Source organism: Alternaria novae-zelandiae (genome assembly GCF_023758075.1).
Source record: "Alternaria novae-zelandiae strain BMP 2774 chromosome Unknown scaffold_6, whole genome shotgun sequence".
In the NCBI taxonomy this organism is placed as follows: Eukaryota; Fungi; Ascomycota; class Dothideomycetes; order Pleosporales; family Pleosporaceae; genus Alternaria; species Alternaria novae-zelandiae.
Window position 1 is genome coordinate 1,433,859 of NW_026056966.1, and position 27,422 is coordinate 1,461,280.

General features: G+C 51.3%; 7 protein-coding genes across 7 annotated transcripts; 2 read left to right on the forward strand and 5 right to left on the reverse strand.

The window, feature by feature from the left end:
- Positions 1–1,204: 1,204 nt before the first annotated feature.
- J4E88_003981 (uncharacterized protein) lies at positions 1,205–2,806 on the forward strand (the record flags this gene model as incomplete). The annotated part of the gene is made up of 1 exon (XM_049397629.1): positions 1,205–2,806. The coding sequence occupies one exon, from the start codon at positions 1,205–1,207 to the stop codon at positions 2,804–2,806; it is 1,602 nt and encodes a 533-aa protein (XP_049257017.1).
- Positions 2,807–3,336: 530 nt separating this feature from the next.
- On the reverse strand, positions 3,337–3,991 carry J4E88_003982 (uncharacterized protein; the record flags this gene model as incomplete). The annotated part of the gene is made up of 3 exons (XM_049397630.1): positions 3,337–3,589; positions 3,740–3,885; positions 3,941–3,991. 3 exons carry the CDS (start codon positions 3,989–3,991, stop codon positions 3,337–3,339), a joined length of 450 nt encoding a protein of 149 aa, XP_049257018.1.
- Positions 3,992–5,852: 1,861 nt separating this feature from the next.
- On the reverse strand, positions 5,853–6,398 carry J4E88_003983 (uncharacterized protein; the record flags this gene model as incomplete). Its single annotated transcript, XM_049397631.1, has 1 exon — positions 5,853–6,398. One exon carries the CDS (start codon positions 6,396–6,398, stop codon positions 5,853–5,855), a length of 546 nt encoding a protein of 181 aa, XP_049257019.1.
- A 529-nt stretch (positions 6,399–6,927) lies between these two features.
- Positions 6,928–7,984, forward strand: J4E88_003984 (uncharacterized protein; the record flags this gene model as incomplete). Its single annotated transcript, XM_049397632.1, has 2 exons — positions 6,928–7,272; positions 7,451–7,984. 2 exons carry the CDS (start codon positions 6,928–6,930, stop codon positions 7,982–7,984), a joined length of 879 nt encoding a protein of 292 aa, XP_049257020.1.
- Positions 7,985–11,437: 3,453 nt separating this feature from the next.
- J4E88_003985 (uncharacterized protein) lies at positions 11,438–13,699 on the reverse strand (the record flags this gene model as incomplete). Its single annotated transcript, XM_049397633.1, has 4 exons — positions 11,438–11,791; positions 11,827–11,974; positions 12,036–13,626; positions 13,675–13,699. The coding sequence occupies 4 exons, from the start codon at positions 13,697–13,699 to the stop codon at positions 11,438–11,440; spliced, it is 2,118 nt and encodes a 705-aa protein (XP_049257021.1).
- A 3,239-nt stretch (positions 13,700–16,938) lies between these two features.
- J4E88_003986 (uncharacterized protein) lies at positions 16,939–17,768 on the reverse strand (the record flags this gene model as incomplete). Its single annotated transcript, XM_049397634.1, has 2 exons — positions 16,939–17,643; positions 17,742–17,768. Coding segments are annotated over 2 exons (732 nt in total), but the record flags the coding sequence as incomplete, so codon positions are not given.
- A 3,011-nt stretch (positions 17,769–20,779) lies between these two features.
- Positions 20,780–22,624, reverse strand: J4E88_003987 (uncharacterized protein; the record flags this gene model as incomplete). The annotated part of the gene is made up of 2 exons (XM_049397635.1): positions 20,780–22,420; positions 22,544–22,624. 2 exons carry the CDS (start codon positions 22,622–22,624, stop codon positions 20,780–20,782), a joined length of 1,722 nt encoding a protein of 573 aa, XP_049257023.1.
- Between the last annotated feature and the right edge of the window lie 4,798 nt (positions 22,625–27,422).

Below are 27,422 nucleotides of genomic sequence, written 5' to 3' on the forward strand. Positions count from 1 at the left end.
GCAATATCATCAAACCAGACTCATCTATCTGTACGCTTATTAATCAGGCCGCGGCGGCTGTGAGCGGCTCATCACTTCGAGGCATCTGAGTGCACGAAAAACCACTACAAAGTCACACAACTTCACAACCAGATCAAAGATACCAAAGCCAGACTACACTGCGATTATCCAACATCTTCATCTCCACTTACGCCTTGAACGACCACGATTACCCCATCCAGTAACCCGAGCTCCAACTTGCCATCTCCACCGTTTGTCACCACCGTACCACCAACGCACGCAGCTCTCCCAGGCCCCGAACAGGTGAATGCTACGCAACATGCCCCCCAAACTCATGACTCCAATACCACTTGTGACAGATGTGACAGCACGAACCCGCGCCCCGCCATGTCACACGTTCTATAAAGAACTATTTCCTCTTCACATAATCAACAATGACTGGTCCTTCGTTCGCCTCCTGCTTCTTGTTCGTTTTGCAGTCCGCTTCCGTCGTGTATGTGAGTCGGCTGGCTATCTCTTATTCTTCTCTTCACATAGCGCGTCGGAAGGATTGTATATAGCTTGGTGTTGGTTGCGGTGGTTGTCTTCTTTCTGCTCTTTGCACCTGTACTTGTACATACATTCCACTCTCCACCCGTCTCTATCCGTCTATCCCAAAGCCACACCTAAGGTCACGCCCAAGGCCCCAAGCAGTTCCAGTCCCAGTCAGTGAATACTCCCTCGAACGAGCAACATTTACCCCTCGATCCCTCGGATCTCGCCACCCATAACCCTCTGTCACCCCCGTTTGAACCCGCTCGCCCCGGATCCGACATTCCATTCCGGTTCGATTTCTACAACTCTGGCGCCTGGATCTCGCGTCATTGTGCCCCGCGTTAGCCCGAGCGTAAAGCACCAACTTCTATCGGATTGATCAGAAGTGGGCGCCTTTTTCACATTTGCTTTCTACCGTCCACACCTATTGTACTCAATACCTTTTTGAATCAGTCTCTCTCCTACAGACCTGGATCAGGATATAACGGTCCAAGCGGCGAGTCACCGACAAGTCTCAGGCGACTACTGAGACCCTTTTTCAGTCTCAGATCTTGGGAGTATATATCCCCCACCGTGTGTTTTTCTTCCAGCGTCCACATCAACAGTTCAAAGTACTGCGATACAATCTCCAGTACACTCATCCTCCGCAAGGACAAGGCGACTAAACAACATGAGCGACACAGCACCCGACCCACCCCCACCCCCACCAGAGCAAGCAGAGCAAGGCTCACCACGTGGCGCCATGGATCCTCCAGCGACACCAGGTCCAGATGCGGGCCTTCACGCTAAGGTTCCAACTGCAACAACACCCGCACCGGCGCCTTCACCCGCACCGTCCACACCAGGCCGACGTAACCGCCCCCTCCTCCCCAACACCCCACGTTCATCCAGCAGCCCGTTCCCCACACGCGCGCCCCGCACTCCAGGAGCATCATCGGCAATCCAGCCCTGCACTGTCGACGAGACGCTGTTTAGTAGGGTGACTGTCCATACGGCCAAGTGCACTGAGTGCGATCAGCGGAATATGGATACTATGCGCCGCTGTCCTGGCTGTACGTTTCAGGTCTGTCAGCCGTGCTATGAGAAGCGGGTTAAGAATAATAAAGGTCTTCTTCATGGTAATATGGCGACGCCAGGTGCGGCTGGGGTTGGCGCCGGTACTACTCCTGCAGGTAGGACGGTGAGGCGTAGGCCGGTGGCGAGCAGCACACCCGTACGTGAGAGCGAAGAGAAGAAGGATGATGAAGTTAAGGAAGAGGAGAAGGAAGTCGAGTCCGCGCCGAAGGAGACTACTGCGTCTGCACAGAAGTCGTCAGCGAAGAAGCGCTCGATCAGGAAGAAGCCGGTTGTTCTTGACAGTGAGGTCGACGAGATCTCATCCGAAGACGACTTCGAGCCAGACGATCACTCACCCACACCCAGCAAGAAGCGCAAAACTGAACTCACCTTCGCCGAGAGCGCCCTCGCTACCGCTACCCGGACACCGCCTGCCACACGCGCGACTCGACGATCAACCACCGCTCCAACCTATCAAGATCCACCATCCCCGCACTCGGACCCGGTCGACGGCAGTGTGCGCAGCGGCGGTAGGTCGAATGGCTACCTAGGCGGCGACTACAAGGGCGATCCAGACCTCTATGATGCTGCCATCGGACCATACGAAGAGCCGTTGTTGAGTCGTCAAAACCCCGTCCTGTCGAACCCTGCCTCGAGGATCCCCGATATCATCAAGCGAGGTGGTGTACCGAGGCCACAGGGTGAGACGTACAAGTACATCCAGAAGCATCTCCGTGAGAAGATGGGATTAGACCAGTCAGGCGAGACGACTGGAGAAGAGACTGTGGCATCTTTGGCTGAGCAGAGCGTAAGTAACGAGTATAGAGCTGTGATCGACGACGAAAAAGCTGACACGACGAAGAACGAGGCTGATCAGGCTGCTAATGAATGTACCGTTGGCGCTTTCGTCGAGCAGATGGCTACCAAGTACCTCAACGCCGACACCATGGACGGAGACGATAACAAGGCCCTTTTCAACGCCATGGAGAGCGCCGCGTTGGTCTGGGGCAAGAAGACGTTTAAGAAGCTCGATCCGGAGAAGCAGCGCACGGTACAGCCAGGCTTGAAGTTGCGTCTTGATTTCATCGACGAGAAGTTTCGGGAGGAGTTGGCCAAGTTGATGGATGAGCGCGCTGGCAGTATGCTGGCGGAGTTGGGTGTGAGTGACGAGAAGCCTGCGACTGGTCCTCCGGACTTGCTGTTCAAGGCTGTCTAGGGTAGGTGATGGCGGTGATGGTGTTGCATTGGCCTGAGCGATGATTACCTTGGCCTCCTTCTTGCATTGATATATCTTCAGCGATAGACAGAGTTGTCGGGACTTGCACCAGTCCAAACACATGGATAGCAAGTTGGCATTGGTTGGCTTCGTCTGGCCAGCTTGGCATTCGCCTAGGATAGCGAAGTACTGTCGTAGGAGCATGTATCTAGAAACCAATTGCATCAAATGAGTAATGAAGAAGAACGTGCCTCGTATAACGGCATTGCCGGACTGACTCTTGAAAGACATGAACGAAAGGAGACGAGAAGACGTTCGATGCAGACATGATTATGCTACTTGAGAAAACGTACGTAAACGACCTCCTTTCGAGGCAGAAAAATAACAAAAGGAAAAGATTATGGGTATCCGTAAAGGCGCTGGTGCAATGCAGAATGCGACAAGCAATGAAAAAGTGCGTATAGCCTCAGCAAGAGAACCCGTACAGGGTCGAAGGATATCGCCGTCCTCGAAACCCTCGGTGTAGGTGTCTACCGCTGACCGAACTGAATCGTCAGCTTCCCCTTGGCCGGCTTGATCTGCTCCAGCTCATCTTCGCCCTGGTTGCCCATGGCGTTCTCGAGCCATGTCGTCTCGTCGTCATCGTCGTTACCGGCGGAGGAAGGGCGCTGGCTTCGTATCGACTTGAAGCGCTCGTTGAAGAGATGTGCGTATTCGTCGTTCTTGGAGGGCTGTTCGGTGACTTCCGGGAGGGCGCTCGGTTGGGAGACGGGGATCAGTTGCCTGTACGTGGTCAGCGTCATGTCCTACTGAAGATGGGGAACCCCCAAGGGACTTTGTGGCCCGTAACTTGGAAGGTGCGGGCTCCTTTGTGGGAAGGTGCGAACGACTTCGTGGGAAGGAACGCTCAAAGATGAGGAAGGCGGCACTCACTCATTGGTTTCAGCGCAGATTCGCTCCAGATTCTCTCGCTGACGTCGAAGCTCCTCTGGGTCTGGCTGGGGCGCGTTGTGGGTGCTGTTGGCAGTGCCATAGTTGGGCTGGTACTGATCTCCGAGAAGGTGCGAGGCATCCGAGTTCTGTAAAGAAGGGTAAGTACTTGTGTAGCGCAGTATGATATCCCCGGGGCCTTACATCAGACTCAGAAGTCCTTCGCCCTCCCAGGCACGACGAGCAGATACCCATCGAATGCGCGCGACGGTGGCTGGCGGAAGCGGTGGAGCTGTGTACGCGCTAGTGTGGACGGAGATCTATAGTCTATACGAAAGAGACGGGTAAGTGACGAGCGACTACACAGGGCATGCTGTACGGCCCGTAGAGAAGAAGCTGGCGCAGTTGTCGAAGTTCACGAGCGATGCTTCCTTGAGTTGTGATGATCGGCGCCGGCAATCTCCGGGGGTCTTGGCGGGCAAGGAGCCGCATCGTCGCTTGGGCACCCTTCCACCTTTAACCTTCGCTACCTCGCCTCATTTGATGGCTCGCAGCTTCCACTCCATGTCCATCAGATTGCTTGCAGCTCGACGCTTGCTCCCTTCTCTGTAGCAAGCACCCTACTTCTTTTCGGCAAACTTTCGTCTCTCTCGCAAAATGCTATCCACCATCGGATTATCCTCACGCATCGACACATATACAACATAATGTCATTTTATATACACACATCAACTGTGTTGGCTAACCGAGACGTATTACAAAGCCGACCCTAGGTCTAGAGCGCCGCATCGTCCATGAAGCGTTAATCCCGTCAAACTTCACCGATGAAGACGACGGCGAACAGCCATGAACTTTTCCGCCTCCCATGTCTTGCAACAAAAGAAAGCCCGCTTCTTTCTACTCCGAATCACTTGAGCATCTGTCTACAAAGAGTTTGCCTTCTTTGGATGATCAGCCCGCCCCGTTTTGCTCATTGGGCACATTCCTCCCCGCTTTGTTTCTTGAGCACAATGCCACCTCATACAAGGAAAAACCTGAACAGTCCTGCGGACTACATCAAGACAAAAATCTGCAAAGTGGGTGACCCAACGTCAACGTAGGCTCTAGAGTGTTCAGTTTTTTCCTAGGTTGGCGTGATGCGCTGCTCACTGTGAACTGGAGACTAGTGCAGACGGATACCCCCCCACGGCTCCTCCCACATCGCCTCGAGGGCCCTGCCAAGCGCTCTACTAATCCCGCCGTCGACGGGTGGTATTCTGCGCCGGAGGATCATCACCGTCGCGCGAGCGCTTTAACCTCGGCCCTGTGGGTGGCAGGGGTCTTGGGTCCCTCGGCGCGTTCGTAGTCCTCGTTGGAGGTTGTCGAGGCTGATCTTGGGGCGCTGTCGAGCGAACGTCTGTAGCAACAGGGCGCCCGATGCGAGGTGGACTGCGGTTATCCGGTGCTGCCTGAGCCCCAGGCGGACGGGCATCTGCGTCCGTGTCGTCATCGGATGGCTTCGGCTTGTGTAGAGCATCGAGAGTCGCGAGATGATCTCTCATGTATTTGGGCAAAGAGTCGTCCGCAGTTCGCAGCTCTTTCAACGCACCGTGGTCGAAGTCCATCGTTGGTGGAACCTCATTGGCGGCGCTCGACCCAGGAGCTGCCGTGAGGAAATCACTGAGGCAACACAGCCGGTGGAAATCCCAAAGCGTCAGCCGGCCCCAGTAGTAAGGCTTTCGTGGGAAGGTGACTTTCACCAACTCACCCGCGAAGACATGACTTATGTTCTCGAGAAATCTTGCTCCTGGGGTTCGCCGCACCTTCATTTGTTCATGCGGACTACCGTTTCCTCGAGATCCGGACGAATCGTCATCACTGGCCACTCCCAGATACTTTGCATGCTCCGACTTTGGTATCCAATGCGCTCTCTTCAATCCGCGCCCTCCGAAGCCGTGAGCAACCCAGCCAATGCCGTAGTCCCGCTCCACTCGTTTGAAGATGAAAGGCACATCATACTTCACGTTGATCATACCTTGTGAAGACGGTGTGAAACTCTGTCCAATTTTCGCTTGGTCGTCAGATGAGAAGTCACAGAGGCGAACGGAAACAACGTCGGTAGCGAGATACTCCTTCGTCAAATCCGTGTAAGACCCGCGAGACTGTCCGTACTCAGGGGTCCAGACGTGTTCAATTCCTGTACGGTGATCGATGACGGTATAGCCCCTACCGCGAGTTTGGGGAAGAGGAGGATGAGCAAGTGGTTGTGGTGTCTGCGGTCTCGGCGCGCGCTCAGTACCGGGAGAGCGAGATCGTCTCGTGCGCGGGTCTCGCCCCTGACCGCGCTCAGCACTGTAAGGTCGGTGAGGCCTTCTTTCGGTTTGGGTTCGTCGCCGACTAGGGGATCTTCGGTCTCGCCGCCGACTGGGGGATCTTCGGTCTTGCTGCCCGCCACGAGGTTGTTCTCTGGAGTAGTCTCGACCCCGACTTCGACTGCGGGGGCGTGGAGGTGGTGACCGGTCTCGAGGTCGAGGTTGAGGTTGACGACGGGGCTCTCCTTCGCCATAGTCGAGAGGCAGGTCGTCTTCCCTGTACCGGTCTCCGTGCTCTTCACGCTCGTCGTAACCGCGATCATGGTTCCGTGCCGGTACTCGATCATACTGTGGACCGTCGTCGGCTTCATGCTGCGGAGAGTCCCGGCTGTGAGGCTCTGAAGGCGGCTTTGGGCGCTCACGTTGGCCAGGCATAGTGACAGTTGATACCTTTTTTCTGCCAGTAAGGGGTTGAGATCGTTCTGCGGGTAGAGTGGTATTGCCTGTGATTTCATGGCTGCAGCCACTGAAGTAGGGGCAGGCATTGCGCCCGCGTTGACCTCAGTGAATATCGAAGGCAATTGCGCCTGCTCTTTCGTAGGTCCAGGTACGTGCTCACGGACGCTGTATATCACGAATCCAGTCTAGTTCCTTATTGCTGCTGACAAGACTGGGCCTTGGCGAAGACCAACGGATGTGAATGGCCTTACCAGAGTGAAAGAAAATCGAATCAACCAAAATGACAATGAAAGAAAATTGCTATCTTTGTTGTAGGCCTACTACGTTATCCCAATCCGGATATACGTGGTAGAGTGATAAACTCCTTTGTTCGAACCCATAGAACCTATAGAACCTATATCTTGCGCAAGGATGCCATCATTCATTCTACAGCCGCCCGACATGGACCATCATTACCTGTTTTATCCAGATTACGATCCTAATCCTCACTCCAATGAATTAAAGACGATCAATCGCCAGTGGACGAGGTACGATGGAGACAGACTTAGATGTACCACTGACCCAGCATATTTCCTCGGTATACGGGACGGAGGAGATGCGTTTGATGCGTTAGTGTTATCCGAATCACTGGCGGAGAAAATACAAAATGCCTTATGTATCGCCCACTCGTACTGGACCACCCCGGAAAAGTACGCTGAGGAAGTGAAGGTCCGTTTTGAGAATGAAGCAAGGACCGAGGCCTGGGAAGAGGAGCTGGAGCATTTGATCGAGGTTACAAAGAAGAGGGTGAAAAAAACAGGTCGAGCAACTGACGCAGAACGCAATAGGCTACAAGATCTTCTTGAAGAGCGGAAAAAGTGTCGACAGACTATTAAATATCACCAACGTCAGCGCCAAAGGCACGAAGACGGAGTAGAGTCAGGAAAGGCGAGATGGATAAACGCTTGGTTTGAAGTACAGCAAGAACTCGATCGCCTGTGGACGCACGCTGGCCAGATCCGGAGATATCGACCTGAGCAACTATCTGGGCGGCGTACTGCGGGGCAGGGACGCCGAGAGCCGCGCGCTCACTCAAGATCCAGAGACAGAAGACATCGGAGCTCACGCCGCGGAAATGGGCGGGAGGATAGATCACGAAGTCCCAATCGTGCCCAACGTTCTCGTACTGAGTTTCGATCCAGGTCTCATTCTCGATCACGAAGACAAGACAACAGGTCCAGGCATCGTAGAAGAGAGCCTCATACCCATGAAAATGGAAGGCAGGAACACTCCAATGGGCGAAGTCGTGGACAACCTCGTCATCGATCTCAGTCCCGCTCACGGCCGCAAAGGCATGACCGTAGACAACACCATGACCGAGCTTCCGAGCATTCACACGATGGTCTTGCGAGTCCGCGTTCGCCGGTTTCATCTCATTCACATGCTCAAAGTGACGCTGAACTGTGGCGCATGGAGGAATCCAATTGCGATACATGCGACATCACCCCAGCCCGTCTAGAGATCACAGCGAAACCGACTCTTGACTGGAATAGACCAGATGACTATCGAGACAGAGATAGCCAAATCTCTGTACGCGACGTTGTGCCAGCAGCAATCATGGCAGATGACGTCGAGCATCCGTTTAGCGATATAAGCATCGAAGACAGCGTCGAAGCATTGGCAGGCCAAGTCATTAACCCCTCCGTACCAATGTTGCAACAGGCTCAGGACTTCCAAGATGGCCTGAGACAATTAGCGCTGGAGTACAACAAGAGAGACACGCCATCCCCAAAGCCGACTGAACCGTCTGAAGCTTTGCCTTATCGCCCCAGTGGCAATAAGCGGAAGCGGGAGAATCACGAACTGAGTGAAAGGAAAGCTCGAAAATTAGGCGAGTCTCAAACGGATGAGAGTGAATCCTCGACGTGTGAAGTTGCGACAGCTGATGGCTGGGCTCAGGAAGAGCCATGTGTGCAGGTAACTGCGGGAAGGACTCCAGAGTCCATGAGATTGTCGATACGCGACTTTTTCGAGCCGTATCAAGGTCGTGTCGAGAGTTTGTGTTAGATTTAGTTATGCTATTGGATGCGGAGGGTAGTCTGAACCCCAGACGAGTCTTTCCTGTTTTCGTCCGTGTTGAAATGCCGCCCGGCAGGTGTGATCACGCGTGGGAGGTGCGACTATGAGCTCATTTCCGGTCTTCGTTGAAATCTGCGCCTTGTTTGCGCGAATCGAATGCTTCAATTGCTTTTTGAATCGAATTAGTATTGGCGGAGTTGTGGCACGCTGAAGTTCGGACGATTGTGTTGTGGTGGTGGTTGGGTGGCTCGAAACGCGCGCCGGCTCAACTCGCGGCCCTGCCGTAATTTCTTGGCGTCCACGGGTCCCTTCTCAAGGGTCTGATCTTTACACCACCATTTAGTAGCTAGACACCTCTCACAACTCAATACAAGTACGTGAACGAAAGCATGAGTGTCGCCAGGATAAGCATTCGATCTCGCACCATATTGGTTCAGAAATGGCTCGTAAACAAATCGTCCATGACGGCAATCGCGTCTACACGTTCACTTTCATCTACACACGCACAGCCTCAGCGTGGTCCACCGATGGATTGGAATACACATATTTGCGACATTGATGCCGAGCCTTTGCATCGTTACAAAAGGGGTGGATATCACCCCGTTCACCTGGGAGACCGTTTGGGCAATGGCAGATACAAAGTCTTGCACAAATTAGGCTGGGGCGGATACTCGACTGTCTGGGCTGCGCGCGATACCAGGTCCCGCTTTCTGCGAAACACTGACAACTTGAGCTGAGATGCTACTAGAAACCAAACGTACGTCGCTCTGAAGATATCGGTATCTGAGACAAACCATCAGAATCGAGAGGCTGCAGTCTTGCGTACGATAGCGGCGGCGCAATCGAATCGCTCTGGCTACCAGCATTTCATGACAATGACAGATTCTTTCCAGATTATTGGTTCAAATGGAACTCACGAGTGCCTGGTGCTGGAGTTGTTGGGACCAAGTGTGGCCGATTACCTCGACGCGCATTCCATGGAAAGGCTTCCCGGTAAGCTTGCGAGAACTATCGCGAGACAAGCTTTGCTTGGCTTGTGCTTCCTTCACGAGCGAGGAATTGCGCATGCAGGTACGGCATGATGTCAGTATTCATATCAGCACTGCTAATAGTTCTTAGATCTGCACACCCGCAACCTAGCGTTCACGATCCCTTCGCTCCAAGCCTTGCGAGAAGAAGTTTTCCTCCAAACGCTGGGACGGCCCGAAACAGGCGCTGTACAAAGAAGGGATGGTCAGCCAATAGGACCTAATATGCCTCGATATCTCGTTAGACCTACCTCCTACCCTAAAGACATCAAGTCATCCTTTAGCTCGATCAAGATCATTGATTTTGGTCAATCTTTCTTAAACAACGAGTGCCCTGGCGCCCTGCGTACTCCGCTTCCTGTTCGCGCCCCGGAGATTATCTTCAAAGATAAGGTGGATTATCGCGTAGACCTCTGGAGTATGGGTTGTTTGGTGAGTCCGACTTCTGCCATGCAAGCCCTAGCGATGGATAGCTGACATAGTATCAAGCTTTTCGAGCTCATTGTCGGACAGCCGCCGTTTGACAGCTTCATGATAACACCCGCAACCCTTGTGCGCCAAATGCTCGAGACAGTCAGCGACGATTTTCCGGATCGTTGGAAGACGGATTGGCATGCCATGGAAAAAACATTGGATGAGAGCGATCCCACTAGCTCACTCCAAGAATGGTTAGAGGAAATGTACTTTGATGGGGAGAGGCGCCAGGATATGAGCCGAGAAGACATTTTGCATGTCGGCACACTCATCAGAAGCATGCTACGGATGGAGCCTTCCGCGAGGGCATCAGCGAATGCTGTTGTTCATGATCCTTGGTTCCGGGAGGAGTAACATGTCTCAGGCATTGATCTGGTAGCACGTCGCTGTTGCGACCTGACTCAACACGTTCACACTATCGTATGTAGTCGCAGATAATTAACGTAATCACATTGATGCGCATGTAACCTCGATCGTGAAATTGAAGAAAGAGAACACCTGGGAATGGTTATTGCAAGACTATGAGTGATGTCATGACATGTGCTTAGTGTCACCGTGCGCCTCGTCTTCGGGTTAGCTTCAGGCGATCATCTCGGAGTTCTCGCCCCTGCGCCCCTCGACTCCATTTCCCTCTCATTATATCAAAACCGAAACGGCCATCGCACACGCCTTCGCCCTTCAGATGAATATCGTTCCTTCTGCGCCTCAACTCTCGTCGCATGCGACATGTATGGATACAAGCCCACGAGAACACGTCTTTATTCGCACTTTTGAGTCCCGAGTCCGCCGCGCCAGCAGAGTCCGAAGACTTCACTTGTCCCAAATTAAAGGCTATACGAATCTATGAGGACCTCAACTCGAGATGCGACGAGGCCTAGAATTTGTTTGAAACCAACACCCGACAGCTGTCGGCCGATGTTGCGGCCGCAGCAATTAGGCTCGTCGGACCATCGTCAACGCAGTTATCATACGAACACCAAGGATTGACTAAGGCTATCACGTTGCGATAACCCTGTTAAAGCTCGCATATACTGCACTTTGAACAACGAGGTCATATAACGTAGGGGTCTTGCAATCAGGAAATCACACAAAGAACCACGCGGACATCGTCTCGTCCCTCGGTCGTCAAGGAACATCGATAACAAAAGCTTAAACAAAGCACATCGCGCCATCAAGAATCCCACACTTCATTGTTCTACATCATTTACAATGAACAAGGCCTCGCTTTATATCTCGGTGGTAACAAGCCCATTTCTTCAATCGAAGCTCAGCGTAAGGTATATCGAGAATACCTCTTGAGATGAGATACCGACATCGACCCATATACGTGCTTCGGATTCGGATGCCAGGGTAACAAAGAAGCTTCTTCGTACGAGAGGCCTCTTGTACTCTCAACCATAGTTGAGTAAATCCCCGTTCTGGTACTCACCACCCTGCTCATGCCTGCCACGACCACCATCGTCCTCGTAGTGTTCACGCTCGGGACCGCGGTCCTGGTCGTGGTCGTGATCGCGCCGCTCAGGATGCTGGTACGCGCCACCCTGTTCAGCTCTGTCACGGCCACGATCGTCCTCGTAGTTCTCACGCTCGGGGTTGCGGTTGTCGTCGTGATCGCGCGACGCATGGTTATGGATAACGTGAGGCTGATATCTTCCATCTTGCATCACGTTGTTCACTGGCATGAAGACAGGACGGTTGATATTGTCGCCGAGACGCGTGTCGGCAGGGCGGTCGTCGCCTTCTTGCTGATGATTGGGTTGATCAGGTTGCGCTGATCTACCAGGGTAACCTCGAGCATAGTCTCCGTTTCGGTCAGCTTGACGTTCACGAGGTAGTGGACTTCGCGACCGACTACGTTGCCTTCCAGGACCATGTGCGGGACGATTGCGAGGCCTACCGCCACCTGTGCCACGAGGACCAGTAGGGATCTGGGGGGATGAAGGTGCATCTTGGAAGGCAAACACTTCTCCTCCCGGTGCTGGGACGTACGGGGGAGGTGCTGGCATTCGGTACGCTGCAGGGAACAGCTTTGGCTTGATAGAGCCGGTTGGTTGCTGCCGCGGATAGTGGTTATTCTCCAAACCTCGCCGTACTGCATCCTCGTCGACTCCAGATGGGGTTGGAGGCATGTACTTAAGCTCGGCAAGCCCAACAAAAGCGGCATTGCGAACCCACTTAACCATACCAAGACTGTCGTCTGTGAGATATCCTGCGAATATGAAACCCTGAGTGGGTATGACTTCGTTGGCAACAAGTACATTGAAGTTGCAATGTGTCTTCAACTCCTGGACTGACCAGCCTTCATCTTCCTTTGGATGCATGAGGATATTGTCATGGGGGCTATGTTTCCTTAAAACATCTTCGGGCCAACCTCGACGGTCAAATGGAAGTAGTCGCATGAATTGCCAACGGTTCCCAGGGTGTATCTTGTCCAGATCATGGCCTTGAGAAGTCCGGCCCCAAGTAACTAGGACTACGTTGGGGAAGACTTTCTGGACTAAGCAAATCCTCCATCCTGAGAGAGCTTTGCCATGCGCAGTCAAGCCACATTTGTCCCCCAAGACCTGTTTTGGGTCCACCGCGTACTCGGAAGTACGAAACCAAAAGAGCATGCCTTCCCAAAACACCTCGTCGAGACGTTGCCGGATGGGTTGTGGTACATGAGTGGATTGCTTAGACATGATCATCGTTGTCAAGCCATCATATTGCGGGAACAAGAGCCCGGCAAGGTCAGGCATTTCGAGACCAAGATTTCCGCGCTTTATGCAACCGCCATTGGAAGCCCACCAAGAAGCGAAGTCTTGAATGAGAGCCAGCATCTGCCTCTGACCAAGTGGTGTACTGAAGTCAACGATGAGGTTTGGCCTTTGTTGTGCGCTTCCATACGCTGCTAGGAACTGCATGACTTTGCTTGTCTTGAATGTGTGCTCGGTATCTGTTCGTGGAATGGTAATAGGTGCATCGGTGGAGCCTAGGGGTGGCTCTCGCACGACGACATCTTGGTATGCTGGATCCTCACGACTACTACCACCAGGGCTGCGCTCGACTTTAGAAGGGTGTTCAGACGGTGGGCGAACGGTAGTCGCATGTACGTCGCGTCGGTTATTGGCAATCTGTTCCCGCGCTTCATGAAGCTGTGCGGTCTGGTCTTGGGGAATGGCGACTAAGCTACGCTCTTCTTGACGAGATAGTGGAGGAGCTGTGTTGGTACCCGGACGAGGCTGAAGCTCGGATGGCGAAGGGCTGGTGGTTTGCCTACCATGTTCGCGTGTAGGTTGCTCTTGGGAGCTAGCAGCAGGTTCGCGCTCTTCCCCGGGGAACTCCGAAGGTGTATGATACCCGTCTTGGCTATCAACACTCGCTTCGCGTGCTTCCCGTTGTGGTTGTGGAGAAGGGGCGTGAGTCGGCTGCGGTGCGCGCTCGATCTCTTGTTCAGAGTGCGAGGGAGGGCTGGCCGGGCTCAGTGTCGAGCTTTCCGAATCGGCGACGACCACCTCCTCGAGTTCATCGAAGATCTGACCAGAGTTCGCTACATAGCCTCTAGGGCGTGTTACTCGTGATGCTTGCGGACTGTCTTTGTCTGTCTTGATTAGGATAGTTCTGGAAGTTGTAGAGGGGAAAGGCTTACCTTCATGACCACGACGACCCGACATGTTTGGCGGATGCGCAAGTGTTAAAGGGCTTTGGTAGGTGTAATGATCGAAACAGTTGTGATATTTCGGTTGAGGGTTCGGTTGAGAATTAGTTTGTGTAGAAAGGTCTATCTGGGAAGGATCAGTGAAATGCGCACTTGATGTAGTCGATTTCAGCGCAGTGATTCGCAACAGTAGCGCAAGCTCTGCCCCCTCCGGGTGGAAAAATTCATCGTAACCAGAAAGTTCCTGACGTAGTGCACTGCTGCATTGGGACGATCCGTGCAACGAGTGAGTGAATGTAGTGTGATCATCTAGTAGTTGTGTCTGCCACTGCCACTGCCCCTTGGATGGAACCAACCTAGTGGGCATCCTTAATTGATACAGAACTGGCTGCTTTCGAGAACTTGGTGTATATCTAGATCCCACTTCCGAGTTCTGGGATGTACGTGGACGATGGTATCTTGCAATAACCAATCAACTCGTGCAGTCGTACACTGTGAAGTCTTCCATAATGAATATATTGAAAGTAGCGTGGCTGATAGTACTAAGCAAACCTTTGTTGTCAACTTACAAAGCAGCGTTGCGGTCAAAGAAATCTGCTAGCTTTGCCATGATGCTTAAAAGCAGGGAAGCTTCGCGCATCTTGTCGCAACGAATCCTATCTTCCAAGACGATAGCCATGTACGACGATGCAGAATTGGATACGACTTTCTCCGAAAGAGCTTGTCAGATATGGGTGCATCCAACGGCACACAGCTCGGGATCGAGTACCTTGCGGCCGCGGCTCAAGAGAGTACGAGATGGTAGACGCGAGGCTTTGGCATTGGTTCTAACAGAAGAGCTTGAGAAGAAGATTCAGACCGCTCTTGCATTAGGTCGTGGTCACATTCATGCAGTACAGGACGTCAAAAGATGGAAGCACGAAACGCGCTTGAAGCAAGCCGATAACAAAGGTTCTTTGGAGTCGTTCACTCATCGCTTCAACGCCAAGTGCGCAGAAATACAGCCAAACAAAGAGCCGACCGAGTTCCAAAAGAAGACTTTGAAGATGTTAGCCCAAAGTGTCGAGCGAACGAAAGCCAACCAAGGTATCATGGATGAAACGATAGCGAACTACGATAGGGATCTTGCGCGCGGTTTGAACAGGTGGCGGAAGGCATGGGCCGACATAGACAAGATTCTAGCCAAAGTGTGGACAGATGCAGGGCGGCTAGTACCCGACGACGATTCAGATGCGGACAACGAAAGGCCACCTAGAGCGACTGAGTCAAAGAACGAAGCCGGAAGAATCGGAGGCCGGGCGAATATACCTGGCGACAACTTGCCGTTAGCTGCACCGGAGGTAGAGCCCGCTCGACAAAGGCAGGCGGGAAGACGAAGAAGCGAGATCTCTGACTGGCAAAACAGTGTCCAAGCCCAAAGCCCCACGAACCTCGACAAGGGGAAAGGTGTAAATACTCATCACAGGCATCCTACAGGACGACCCTATAACAATGGGGATCTTCAAACATCTCCGAGCTCGTCCCAATACTCTGGTGAGCGTCCGCGAAGAACGCATCGGGCATATCCGTCGCGCCCGCCGCCGCCGCCGCCTCCCCCACCACCACGTCATGTCAACGATGTCTCCATGCCCCGCCACGCGCGACAGCAAGCGGATGATCATGATGCCCATCGCGAACGACGTGACCGAAGTCGATCAAGCAGTCCAGGACGCGAACGAGGTACATCTAGAGACGCACCAGGATATCGGGAACGTGATCACCGCGAAGGTCAGCAGCACAGGACTCGCGATGAAAGCGCCCGGAGAATAAGAAGTCGAAACCCTTCTGAGAACGACGGGAGGGGCTGTGGTAGATAGGGTGCTTTGTGAGAATGGTAGTGTTTGATATGAAGTAAAACATCGTATAGTAGGCCAGTATCGTTGCGTGGTCAGTTTCGTGAAAGGTCAATCACACTGCGATTTAGAGCAGCGTTTTGTTGACGAGATGAGACCTGCATATATGACTTGAGTGATGGTATCATTGATGATTGCAAGCTGTCATGCATCAGATCATGACTTGTTAGGCGGCAGCGCGCCCAGACAACACTGACGGGACACTATCTAGAAGAGAAATCCGAAGACTAGCAATTCCACGACGCACGGTGAGCCAATTCGACACTGCATTACGAAGCAACCAAATACTTCACCTTCAAAGCCCACTCCGTAGCTACGAGCAGAGCTAATCATCCCCATCGGTACGTTTCCTCTCTGGACTGGATTGCGGGCTTGATACCGGGTGGTTGAGATTGAGGGATTGGTTCTGCTCTGTCACATTGAGGATGGCATTGGTCATTACTCCATCGTGCTGATGTAAAGTTTGTGCCATGGCAGGTTGGGTGGTAATCGAAGCGATCTTGGGCATGGTGTTAGCATGAGAAGGAGCTTCCCGTTGGCCGGTGGCTGGAGTACCGGCCCTTTCGCCCCCAAATCTTCGACCTGCCCTCACCGCATCCGCTTCATGCGCTGATGTTTGCTGGTGTGGATGCGATACTGGGCTGAAAAGAGTGTGAGGCATGACGTTGAATGGACTGACCTTATTGACGGGTTGGTTCCGAGGGCGATCAACCGAAGACCGGGTTTGTTCCTCATTGGGAGCTGTCACTGAGTACGCGGAGCTGAACGCGCGTGACTTTTGGAGAAGATTTGCGGGATCTCTCACAGGATCTCTCGCGGTTGTCCCTTTGGAAGGATGGATGCGCAGTTGATGGAACAACCTGTTACCTGTTCGCTCAGCCTTTGGAAGAGGCATGGCACTCCGAGGATAGGGGTCTACCAGTTCAAGGCCGCGCTTCACCGCAGCCTCATCCATCCCTTTTGGGTGTGCGACAAGTTTTCCATCTGGGCTGTTTGCATTGGCTTTCAGTCCAAGGAAAAGGTCGCGACTGTCCTTATCAAGCTTTCCCACAGGTAACATCTCCTCGCTAGGGTAGTGTGGTACTACATCTATTGCAGAGAAGTGTGTGTGTGCACCGATAGCCTTGTCATCGTAATCCGGGTCGGAAATATATATCAGTGACGCGTGAAGTGAATCGTTATGCTTAGCTCGCATGCTTCGTGGCAGTCTTCCGTGTTTATAACTGTGAAGATGTAAGTACATCCAGATGTCGTCTTTGTCTAGACGCGACAGCCCCTTTCCGCCACTAAGTCGGCAGACCGTCGTCCAAATACATCGTGGAGTCACTTTTGTGACAATGTGCAGACGCCAGGCAGCACAAACTAATCCTTGTGGGCTTGGGGCGGCCTTTATACCCGGCTTCAGGTTTTGGTCGGCTGCGAACTCTGTCGAGCGATCCCAAAACATATCTCCGATTGCGAAGTGATGGGTATAATCGAGTTCCAACCGCTTCGGAATGCTGCTGGCATAGGGCGACGCGATGATAGTAAATATACCTTCATACTCGAGCGAGGGATCTACTAGAGCTGCAAGCCCAACGATCTCAACACCCAGGACTCCTATGTCGCGGACCTCAGTCACGCAAGGAACAAGCATACCAAGCACGTCTCGTAATTGACTCAGTACGGCCTTACGTTCAAGGTCACTGATTGCCGAAGATGTATCTTCCATGGATGCAACAATCTCATCAGTGACCGCTGCAACGTCCGCCATGATCCGGAAGATATCCGGGGTCTGTCCGCCGGAGTGTGCTAAAGGTGGTGTGCGTAGGCCATCCGATGTTGATGGGCTTTGTGGCGTGTTGTTGGTTTTGACGCGGACTCGTTTCTCGTCTTCGTCAGGATCGTGTTCGTGAGGCCGTTTCGTGGAAGTTAATTGAAGGCCTGGCTGAATCTTCCTGACGGTCGACTTTGGCTGGTTGTTGCCAGTGCTATCATTCGACTCGTGGTAAGTAGCTTCGCTATGCTTCAGCTCTTCAATAACGAATACATCAGTTGTGATCTCGGCGTCATCACCCGAATTGTCAGCCTATGTTATGTCAGTAGCTTTTGATGCGTGTGCTGGGAGATGTATATGCAGTGCAGAGATTGAAACAGTCAATCGGGTGACTAGGACTTTGTACGTACCGAAGACTCATGCCCAGATGTTTGCATATTAAGGCGGGTGTGCGGTATCCACTGTGTTGAATATTGGTGACCAGAAGATAGTGTCTCCTTCGTATCCGTATTTCTTGTTAGACGTTGGTTGGGTGGTGATGTTTTGCCAGCGTTGGCTGTGTAGTTAGGCAGAGTACGGAGTCAATTAAAAGACCCGAGTAGAACTTCTTTCGTAGTAGAGTGGAGCGCAAACTGGGTGTGGCGCAAGAGCACCCGTGCCCTGTAATGAATTCGAGCGTTCAGCGCACGTGACCAGAGTCAACGGTGTTCGAGACTGTAGTGAAAGTCGTACCATACTTCACGTAGTGCAGGTTGCGCTGTTTTGACAACCATGGGTAATGATTGGATGTAGCTCGTCCAAGGTAAGTAGTTCCCATACCAGGGGCATATTCATAACGGAAATGGTCGCCGAGGCTACATCTGACTTTTGCTTGCGTCTTTCAGCGGGAGCTACCCGAGGCACCCTCATCCAATATTGTACGAAACTAAGATCGAGGCTGAATAGCTCCCATGAAAGCATGCTTTGTCTTGTTCGTAGTCCTTTGTTCGCTTGTATGAACTCTTGTTGCCGTATATAAAAGGCCGTCCGTTCCGTTCTTTCATCGACGAACTTTATCTTAATTGACAGGAACAAGAAATCTCACCATCATCTCTACGGCCAGAACCAGTGAAGATGCCTTACCATGCAGGACATCCGCCCACGAAAGAAGAAGCTATCGTCGCCCGTTGGGCGGCCCCAACCGCGGCCCGTAACTACACGCGAAAAAGTCCGAAGCTGACAGAGATCCAAGAAGGCGATGATAGCACCCTTGCTTTGACACTCTGTCGTGATCTGGCAATGAGATTTCAACGAGCGCTTTCCTTGGGCCGGCAGCACAGATTGTCTACTCAATTCACTAAAGCTAAGATGAAGGAGCTCAAGACAGAAAGACTTGACAACGCAGGTCTGGTCGAAACACTTGAGTTTGAGCTGCAGCTCAAAAAGAGGGAGCTTGAGCAAGCTCTTGTGCCAAGCGACCAGCAGAGAGAAGAGCTTAGAATCTTGGCCAAAGACTTCCATCGCATGCGCAACAATAAGGACGTGATTGACAGAAATATCGTCACCCTAGAAGAAGGTGACAAGAAAGAGATAGAGAGATGGAGAGATGCGTGGTTTGAAGTGGATAAGCTGCTAGATAACGTGTGGATGGAAGCTGGCATATTGAAGCAATATGAAAGCACCGGCGAGAATCGAACTGGAAGACCGGCGGCCACTTCTGGCAATCGAACCAATAATGAACAGGGCCAGACTCACGGCGACGGAACGAATGGCAGAAACCGCGGGGAACGAAGAGATCGGCCCCGGTCCAGACGCAGAGAATCGACGGAAGCCGCGACACGTCGAAGAGAAAGACGCGCGGACCGGACGGGAGTGATGTACTACAGCGATCGGTCGGACGAGCAAGATGACAGTTCCGATCAAGTCGAAGAAAATCGCCAAAGATGCAGCCGCACTGTGGAGAGGAGAAGAGAGGAACGACTTACTAGACAAGAGCATGAAGGTGGAAGAAGAAGCAGTCCGCGCCTACGCTCGCGAGAAGCTGTAGATCGACGAGGGGAGACCGGGCAAAGAACGAGGGATTCTCCGAGGCTGAGAAGTCGGAGTCGAAGTCGATCACCCTCCTTGGATCAGAATCGAGAGAGACGAGAACGTGGTCGAAGAAGTTCTCGTGATGGCCTAGAGAGGGGAGAGTATCGCGATCGCGACGGCATCATCCGACGCTATCCCCGGTGAACGCAGACATCCCTCAGGGGATCACTGTAGATAGGCCATCCAATCCTTTGTGAGTCGTCGCCCGAGAGGCGAACGCAGCCGGAAACTGCGCTCAAGGCACGCACTGGGTGACAGAGATTGGCTTCGTTTTATAGACGATAGCAATCAATGCCAGCAGAGCTATACGCAAGCGGAGGCGAGGGGATAGCCCCCAAACACCAAGGTCGCAAGGTACATGGTGCGTAGCAATTGCATCATGTACTATGCAAACTGTCAAGCGCGGCAGAACTTCATCGCCATGTATTCCACCGAAAGCACTTCTATGGTGTGCGGTATGCTACTATCGGGTGTGATGCGGTACGCAGGTGGAAATCGAGCGGTGGAGTTCTACGAGAAGCGACGTTGGTGACGGGATGGCGTAAGTCGATCGTAATCAATCGTCACACGACGTGCGGCTTGAGTGGACTATCTGACGAAAATTTGACCATCATGCTGGCAGGACATGATGAACGATGAACGCTCCTGGGCGAGATAAGCACAAGTAAAAGGGCAACCCCAGTCAGAGCTTTACGGAGAGCAGATAGCAGTAGAAGCGGCATGAAATGAAATGAATGAAGGACTTACGTCTTAGCACAAGGCTCTGCCCAGGTGACTCAACATGACACCGAACTACAAGAGACTCTCGATGCACACGAGCCTCTGTGCTGGGCGCGCAAGCCTGTGGTTCTTTGTCTCCTTATGGCGATCATAATGTACAGAAGGAAACCATTGCATCCGATTAGAGACACGAGAAAGCAGTGAAGCAGGGCTGCTGTTGTGGATGGAGGGTGAACAAGTGCAGTGACAGGTGGTGAAAGGAAGTTTGGAAGCTGCCCAGGTGGACTCTCGCTTACGCGTGACCTTCGCGTCATGGCCCGTGCACTGACGTCACCAACAGCTCTTCTCTGCCCGATCTCCACAGACAAGCACCTGGGCAAGCAACTTAGCATTCACTCACAAGAACATTAGATGTCATCTTCTATTAGCAACACTGCTACTTTACACAAATCCGACCAGCTTGGCTTCCAAAGGTTTGGAAAGCTCATATCAGCTGAGCCCGCATTGATGCAAGGCATGTACGACGAGCGCACTGAGACGAAGTGTTCCAAACACCTCACCTTGCCCAGCTTCCAACAAGTTCCTCCCTCTTCCATTCTCCATATACCGTCGCGCTTTCTCCTCGCCAGAATCTTCCAGGAAGTACTGGATCGCAGCATTAGAAGCGATCGTAAGAACCACCAAGGCCACGCGATCCGGGAGGACCCTCGTCGTCGTTCTTGCGGTCAGTCCGGCCTCTAGACTCTCGGCTGTAATAGTTGGGGCTAATGTACACACTACCGGCCGTGATGCCATTAACAGCATTGTTCCAGGACTGATCAACGCGGTCGGTCCGGCCTCTAGACTGCCGGCCGTGATAGTTGGGGCTGATGTACACACTACCGGCCGTGATGCCTTTAACAGCATTGTTCCAGGACTGATCAGCTTCTGCGGTGTGATCCCCGCGAGGGGCATCAGCCTTGCTTCGGTCGACGTCGTCATATTGCTCGGCCCTCTTTCCCTTGCCTGGCCGAGACTCAGTGTTCTTGGAGTCTGAATCACGAGGACGCTGTGGTCGATCCCTCTCGGAAGATGCGGTGTTGAAGTAGCCACGATCCTGTCGAGATGAAGCCCGGTGGTCTCGACCTCGTCCATCATCAGAGCGGCGGCGATGCTCGGAACGCCTACGATCTTTGTCCGACTCGTCGTCATACGGGTGATGTTGAGGAGTCTCAGTTCGACGAGGGGGTGACCGCCGGTCAGGTCGTGGATACGTTGCGAGACCCATGGCGTTACGGCCATCGTCTATAGCATCCCAGTTGATTGAGTCATAGAGTTCGCGATTCAGTTTGTCGTTTCGCTGCGATGTTGTCACTCTCTTTCCAATCGTCTCCAGCAGAGTGACACTGGCTTCATCGAGATATCCGGCGAAATCCCAGTCTTCCGTAAGTGTGCATCGACTGGACGCGCCTGCAAGCACGTATGACATATCCGAGATCCGAACTGACTTCGTTGCCTGGCTTGTGTCCACCTTGAGAACGCCATGAGGGCCATGGTTAGTGGGGTCTCGGTCGCGAACATCAGCTACGCGTAGCCACTGCCAGTACGTATCCGGCGGTATGGACGGAGCGCGGAGCCCTCGCTCACCGTGAGTCTCCACACACGTAGTCAGGAACTCATTGTCGCCTACAATGGCGCGAACGATATGAAACCGCCGTTCCATGGAGACCTTTCCCAGTGCAGTACCAGCGGCGTCGTTTCCGAGAGGAGTACCTTCGTCATAGGAGAACCCCACTGTTCGCTCCTTAAAGACCATACCGACCTTGACTCGATGTTCAAGAGGCATCTGGGGTGCACGCGGGATGCTCACGGCTGATTTGCTGAACATCATGAATACGCGATCGTGAAATGCTGGGTTCAGATGAACTGCAAGGCCCTTGATCACCGCACCAAGGTTAGTATGGATAAAGACCACATTGCGCCGCAGTATCTCGGCGATGTCTTCCGTCATGAGGTCGCTGAATCTGCCAGGAAAAGAGGTGAGGCGATCGGTCATCCAGACCTCATCTGTCTTTACTCGGCGTGTGAAGTAGGATGCTTCCGCCGCGCCCTCGTGCTTTGTGGTCCTTGGGCGTTTGGCTGGATGCGTCTCACTGCCAGTCAAGACGGCGCTCGGGTCACCCTCAACTTCAGTATCGCTGACATCGTAGGACTCCTCGTCGAAGTCATCAGAGAAGCCAGTAGTCACTTCCGTGTGTTTACGCTTTTTCGAGACATCGGGCGTAGTTCCAAACGCGGGGATAGCAGGGGCTATATCATTCTTCAATACATTAGCTTTGCTCGCTGGGTTAAAAATGTTGCTTTGACGGAAAAGAGGTCCGTGAGCAAAACTGGGTTGATGCTCAGAGGAGCTTTTGTTGATAGTGGCGAGATGTCATCGTACCTCGTCATAGTTGAGTTGGGGTGTCACAGGCTGGTACGATTGAACCAGGGGAAGTTCCGATGCACTGAAACCTGAAAGCATGTCAGCGACATTGAGAGAGTAATGTAGTATATCGTACCTTGTCTGCGCCCGTCCGGATCGGTCATCTTGGAAGTTCTGGTCTTGTGTACTATGATTGCAAGAGTGAACAGATAGCGCTAGCAGGGTGGGGTGGTATCGAGTAAAGGGCGAGCACTTGACTTTATATAACCCCAGAGGAGTTGGAGCCTAAACCACGGAGTGAATTTTGAGAGGCCGAAAGACTTCGTGGTGCCAAGCCTGCACCGTGACCTTGAAAATGAGGAAAGTGCGCACGGCCCCAGGATAGTATGGCGTTGAGAACCTTCGGATGACGTTGAATTACAAAAGACGCTGTACATGGAACTTGGTTACGTCCATGTCAAGGTGGCCAAGAACGCGAGTTCATGTCCTTTGTTGAGTGATAATACTTGTGTCCTTTGTTTGACTACACGCCTTCCTCAGCTTTATAAGTTGCTTGGGCCTCCCAGGTCTCAGCCCGCAGTGAGCATGCTAGTGCAGAATTATCAGTTGTTACTCACTCGGACAAATCGATGAATGGCGCAGGCGCAACCATTATCCGAGCTTGCGCGTGCGAAATGGAGAGGAGCAGTCGCATCTGAGTATCAAAACCCTGCTGCGACTGCAAGAGTCATCCAAGCCCAAGAGGCAGACGACGATCTGAGGAAGGTTTCCGCTGTCACATTATCCAAGAAGCTGACTGGAGGGCTGCAGACAGCGCTCTGCCTGGGAAGAAGTTATCGTTCGATCTTTAACGAAGCTCGGGCGCTCCGCGGAAAATTCAGAGCTCAGGGTTTGGACGCAGCTGCCCTAACACGATTGACAAAGTTCCAGCTAAAGCTGTCTTTGTTGACTTCCACAGCCGGAGATCTACGACAAGGGCCCGCACTTGCATCTCCACGCTAACTGTCTCTCGTTCAACATCCACCAACAACCGTGTTCACCTACCCTATACCATTACACCAATACATGTCAAGATGTCGCACGAACTGCCACATCCAGAGACGTCGTCTGAAAAGGCCTGCAAGCAGTGGGCGACTACAGTGGTTGACGAATCAACCTTCTGCAATCAACCCAAGGTTGTTGACATAGCTCTTCAACAGGATCAAGATCAGGTTAAGGCCTTAGTCTTTTCCAGACAGCTTGCAGCGAGCATACAGCGAGCACTTTGTCTTGGGAGAAGCTTCCGCAAGTTCGAAAGCGAAGCTGAGGTTCATCGACAGCGATTTGAGACGCAGGGTCAGGATGCTGCTGGTATAGCTGAGTCCACGGACTTTCGGTTACAACTCAAGAAGAAAGAGCTGGAACAAGCCGGGACTCCCAGCGACAGACAAGCGGAAGAGTTGGATGATCTATGGCAACAGTTGATGCGAAGCCGAAATAACCAGAAAATCATCCTCGATAATAAATCGATGCTAGAAGACGAACTCAAGGAAAAGCGAAATGCGTGGCGCGACGCTTGGCTCGTCGTTGACCGCATGCTAGATCCGGTGTTAATAGAATCGGGGTTCCTCAAGCCATACCCTGAGCCGCAGAGAGGGGACGCTATCATCACGCGAGCAACAAGAAGACGTCATGAAGATGGTAGATCCCAGGTCAATGCTGCCGGTGTTGATCGTCAGAGTGATACAGCAGACCGACCGCAAAATCGGGCAAGAGTTGTGATGGACATATCTGGAAAGCAGCAGGCTGCCGAGATAGCGGAACTTCTATACAGAAAGTATCGGGATAACTTCGATGAAGAGCTGGAAAAGGCTAGATCAAAGAGCGGAGACAATACTGGACCAAGAGGGTCTGCATCCGTAGCAGCAGACGACGAAAATGAAGCTAAAGCTCGCGATGACTTCCGCCAGGACATTTGGATTACAAAAGCGCAAGAGCTGGGCAGGGCGTGGGAACAAAAACGGGATGACCTGAAGTCCGCGCAACTACGTGCTGGCGCATTGCTACCGGAACTTGAAAGCAGCCTATCCATACGGTCCAGTTACTTTAATGTGACCGAGGATGGGGTGTGGAGATCCGGAGGATCAGCAAGGTTGAAGCTGATGAAAGCTTGTCAAGGCTGGCGTCAGATCGCGGCAAGCGAGGGTCTTGCTAGTGACGTAGGCCACTCTGTGACCAGCCCGAACAACAGGAGGTATAGCATCTATAAATACTCGGTAAGGCCCCAGGACAGCGGTTCTCGAGGGATGATTGAGTACAGGGCAGCGCCCTACAGCAGGCGTGGGCAACAGTCTCCTCGTAACTCTGCGGAAGCGAGGAAAGCTAGACTGCCGGTCTGGCGTAGCGAGCTCAGACCCTCAGAGGTAGGCCTGTCGCCACTTGAGGGCTTTCGACGTGCCGCGATGAGACAAAAGTCTACCACGAAAGGGAAGGCACAGACCAGCTTGCACTTGCGTCGAGAGGCGCCCCAGACCAACGTACATGATCGCGACCACCATGGCTACCGCCAGTATAGTTCCTCGGCCAGCGAGCAAAGCTCACATCGAAATCGAGCTCCTCGAACCGCATCGTATTCACGTAGGGCTGCTGATGCATCGAGGCGGCATAGCCGTGAAAGAAAGGAGGATGTCGATACGCGTAGTAATAATCGGTCGAGCGATCGAGGAGCCAGTCGGTATACAGGCAGGTCCAATAGAGACAGTATTCGAGGACGCTCAAACGTGCCGTATGGAAAAGAACGCCAGCGGGATATCAGGAAGCATGCGGCGGTCGCAGCAAAAGAGCTTTTGCGTGGAAGTCGACCTCTGGGACGCGAAAGGCGAACAGCGATGGAAATATTGAGGATGAGGCCGCGGCGACCATGAAGGTGGTACTGGCTTGCGGTCAGTTGGGACGGAATGACCTACGCGTGCCGTTCGAAACGGGGCAGTGACATCATAGCAGTATCTTGAAATGAGGTTTCGCAAGAAATGTGAGCAGATTCGTGGTCTTCGCATATAGTGTGCTGCCGAATAACTGTCGTGACGTTGCGCATTGTTGCTCACGGGAAACCAGGTGAGGGTGCGTTGGACCTTAAGACGCGTCGAGCGCTAGCGCGGCAGTAGGGCTGAGTCAGCAAGAGTCCTGCGTCATCACCCAGCACCAAAGCATCGCCTAAGGCTTGCTAATGCTATAGTCTTTTAAAGTTACGTAAGATAGTGCTTATTAGTTAAGAATATATTTTAGTAAATCTTGTCTTTAGCTACTTAGCTATAACTTATACTTAAAAAGAGCTAATTTTCTTTACTACTTTCTATCTTAAACTATACTAATAAATACTACTATAAGCTAAGCTACTACTACTATATTCTCTAATAACTTAGATTTACTTTTTACTAAGTACTTAATATAGATAAGCTTTCTAATAATATATTTTTATTCTTTTTAATATTAAATAGAGTATAATATACCTCTCTTACTAGAGTTATAAGCTTAATAGTATTACTTTTTTTTATACCTCTAAGAACTTTATATATAACTTTACTTATATAAAGACTAAAATTAAGCTTTATAATACTATTAAATACTTTAAATATATTAAAAAAATACTATATAACTAAGTAGATTACCTATATAATATAATTTCTAAAGTAAAAGAGGTTATATATAATAGGCTTAGGCTTTACCTAAGTCTTAGCTTAGTATATAGAGTAAGGCTTACTATAAGCTCTCTCTCTAAGAAATATAATATCTTTACTAATACTTATTATAGCTACACTTTAAGGCTAGTCTATAATATTTATATTTCTTCTTCTTACACGCTATATCTAAGTATTATAATAGTAGAACCTAGTATATAAAATACCTAAAAGTCTCTAGAGGTCTCTCTTCTTACGTTACTCTATTAGCTCTCTAAGTAGATAGTAGCTATCTATAAAGTATAGGCCTAAGACTACGTTATAATAGTAACGTTGCGCTTCTAGAATAAGAAACTACGTAACCTTATTACCTTAATACGCTCTACGCTTAGCTCTACAACATTACTATCTATTACTATAACTATAACTTTATTAGTACTTACGCTATTTTTCTTAGTAGCTGTAGTACTACTACCTCTAAGTTCTTCTACTACTATAGTAGCCTCTACCTTCTACTATAAGACCTTATCTCTAAAGAAGCTATTTACTAGTAATAAAATGTACTTTTATTTATAGCATATTATAATAAAATATAAGTTAGATATAGACTAGAAGTTTATTAGAGACGCAAAGGCCTAGTTTATTTATATTTAGTAGTCTCTCTTAATTATAGTGTAGCGCAAAGTTACTCTATTCTATAAGCTTAGTAAATAGAACTATTAGAACTCTATTACCTTTCTAGAGTATTTTAAGTTCTATTATAGTAACTAGTACTTCTAGAAGTACGCCTAGGTATAGTTAGATTACTTATAACAAAGTAAAAAGCAGAGCTTTACTAACTTTTTTATTTACTTTAGCTAGCTTCTTGCGTAGGTAGGTAGGCTTAGCTAGAGTAGTAACTAGAAGCTTACTAGGCTACGCTAGGCGCTTAATAAGCGCATGTAGGTAGTTACTCTTAACTAAAGCGTTTAGCGTTTAGATTTTAACAGCGCTATCTAGAAGTATAAAGCTATTATAGTAGATATTAAGACTACTAAGATAGAGAGTTTATATTGCAACTTTACGCTCTTAGCGCCTCTAGCTTATAACTATAATAGTAATATTTAGATAGTAAATATAGGCGCTATAAAGACTTCTAGTGCCTCTTTAGAGCGTAGCGCAAGTAGCGCCTACACTAACTAGATTCTCTAGAACGTTTTTAACGCTAGGCGCGCTTTAGAGGCCTATACTTACTATAGTAA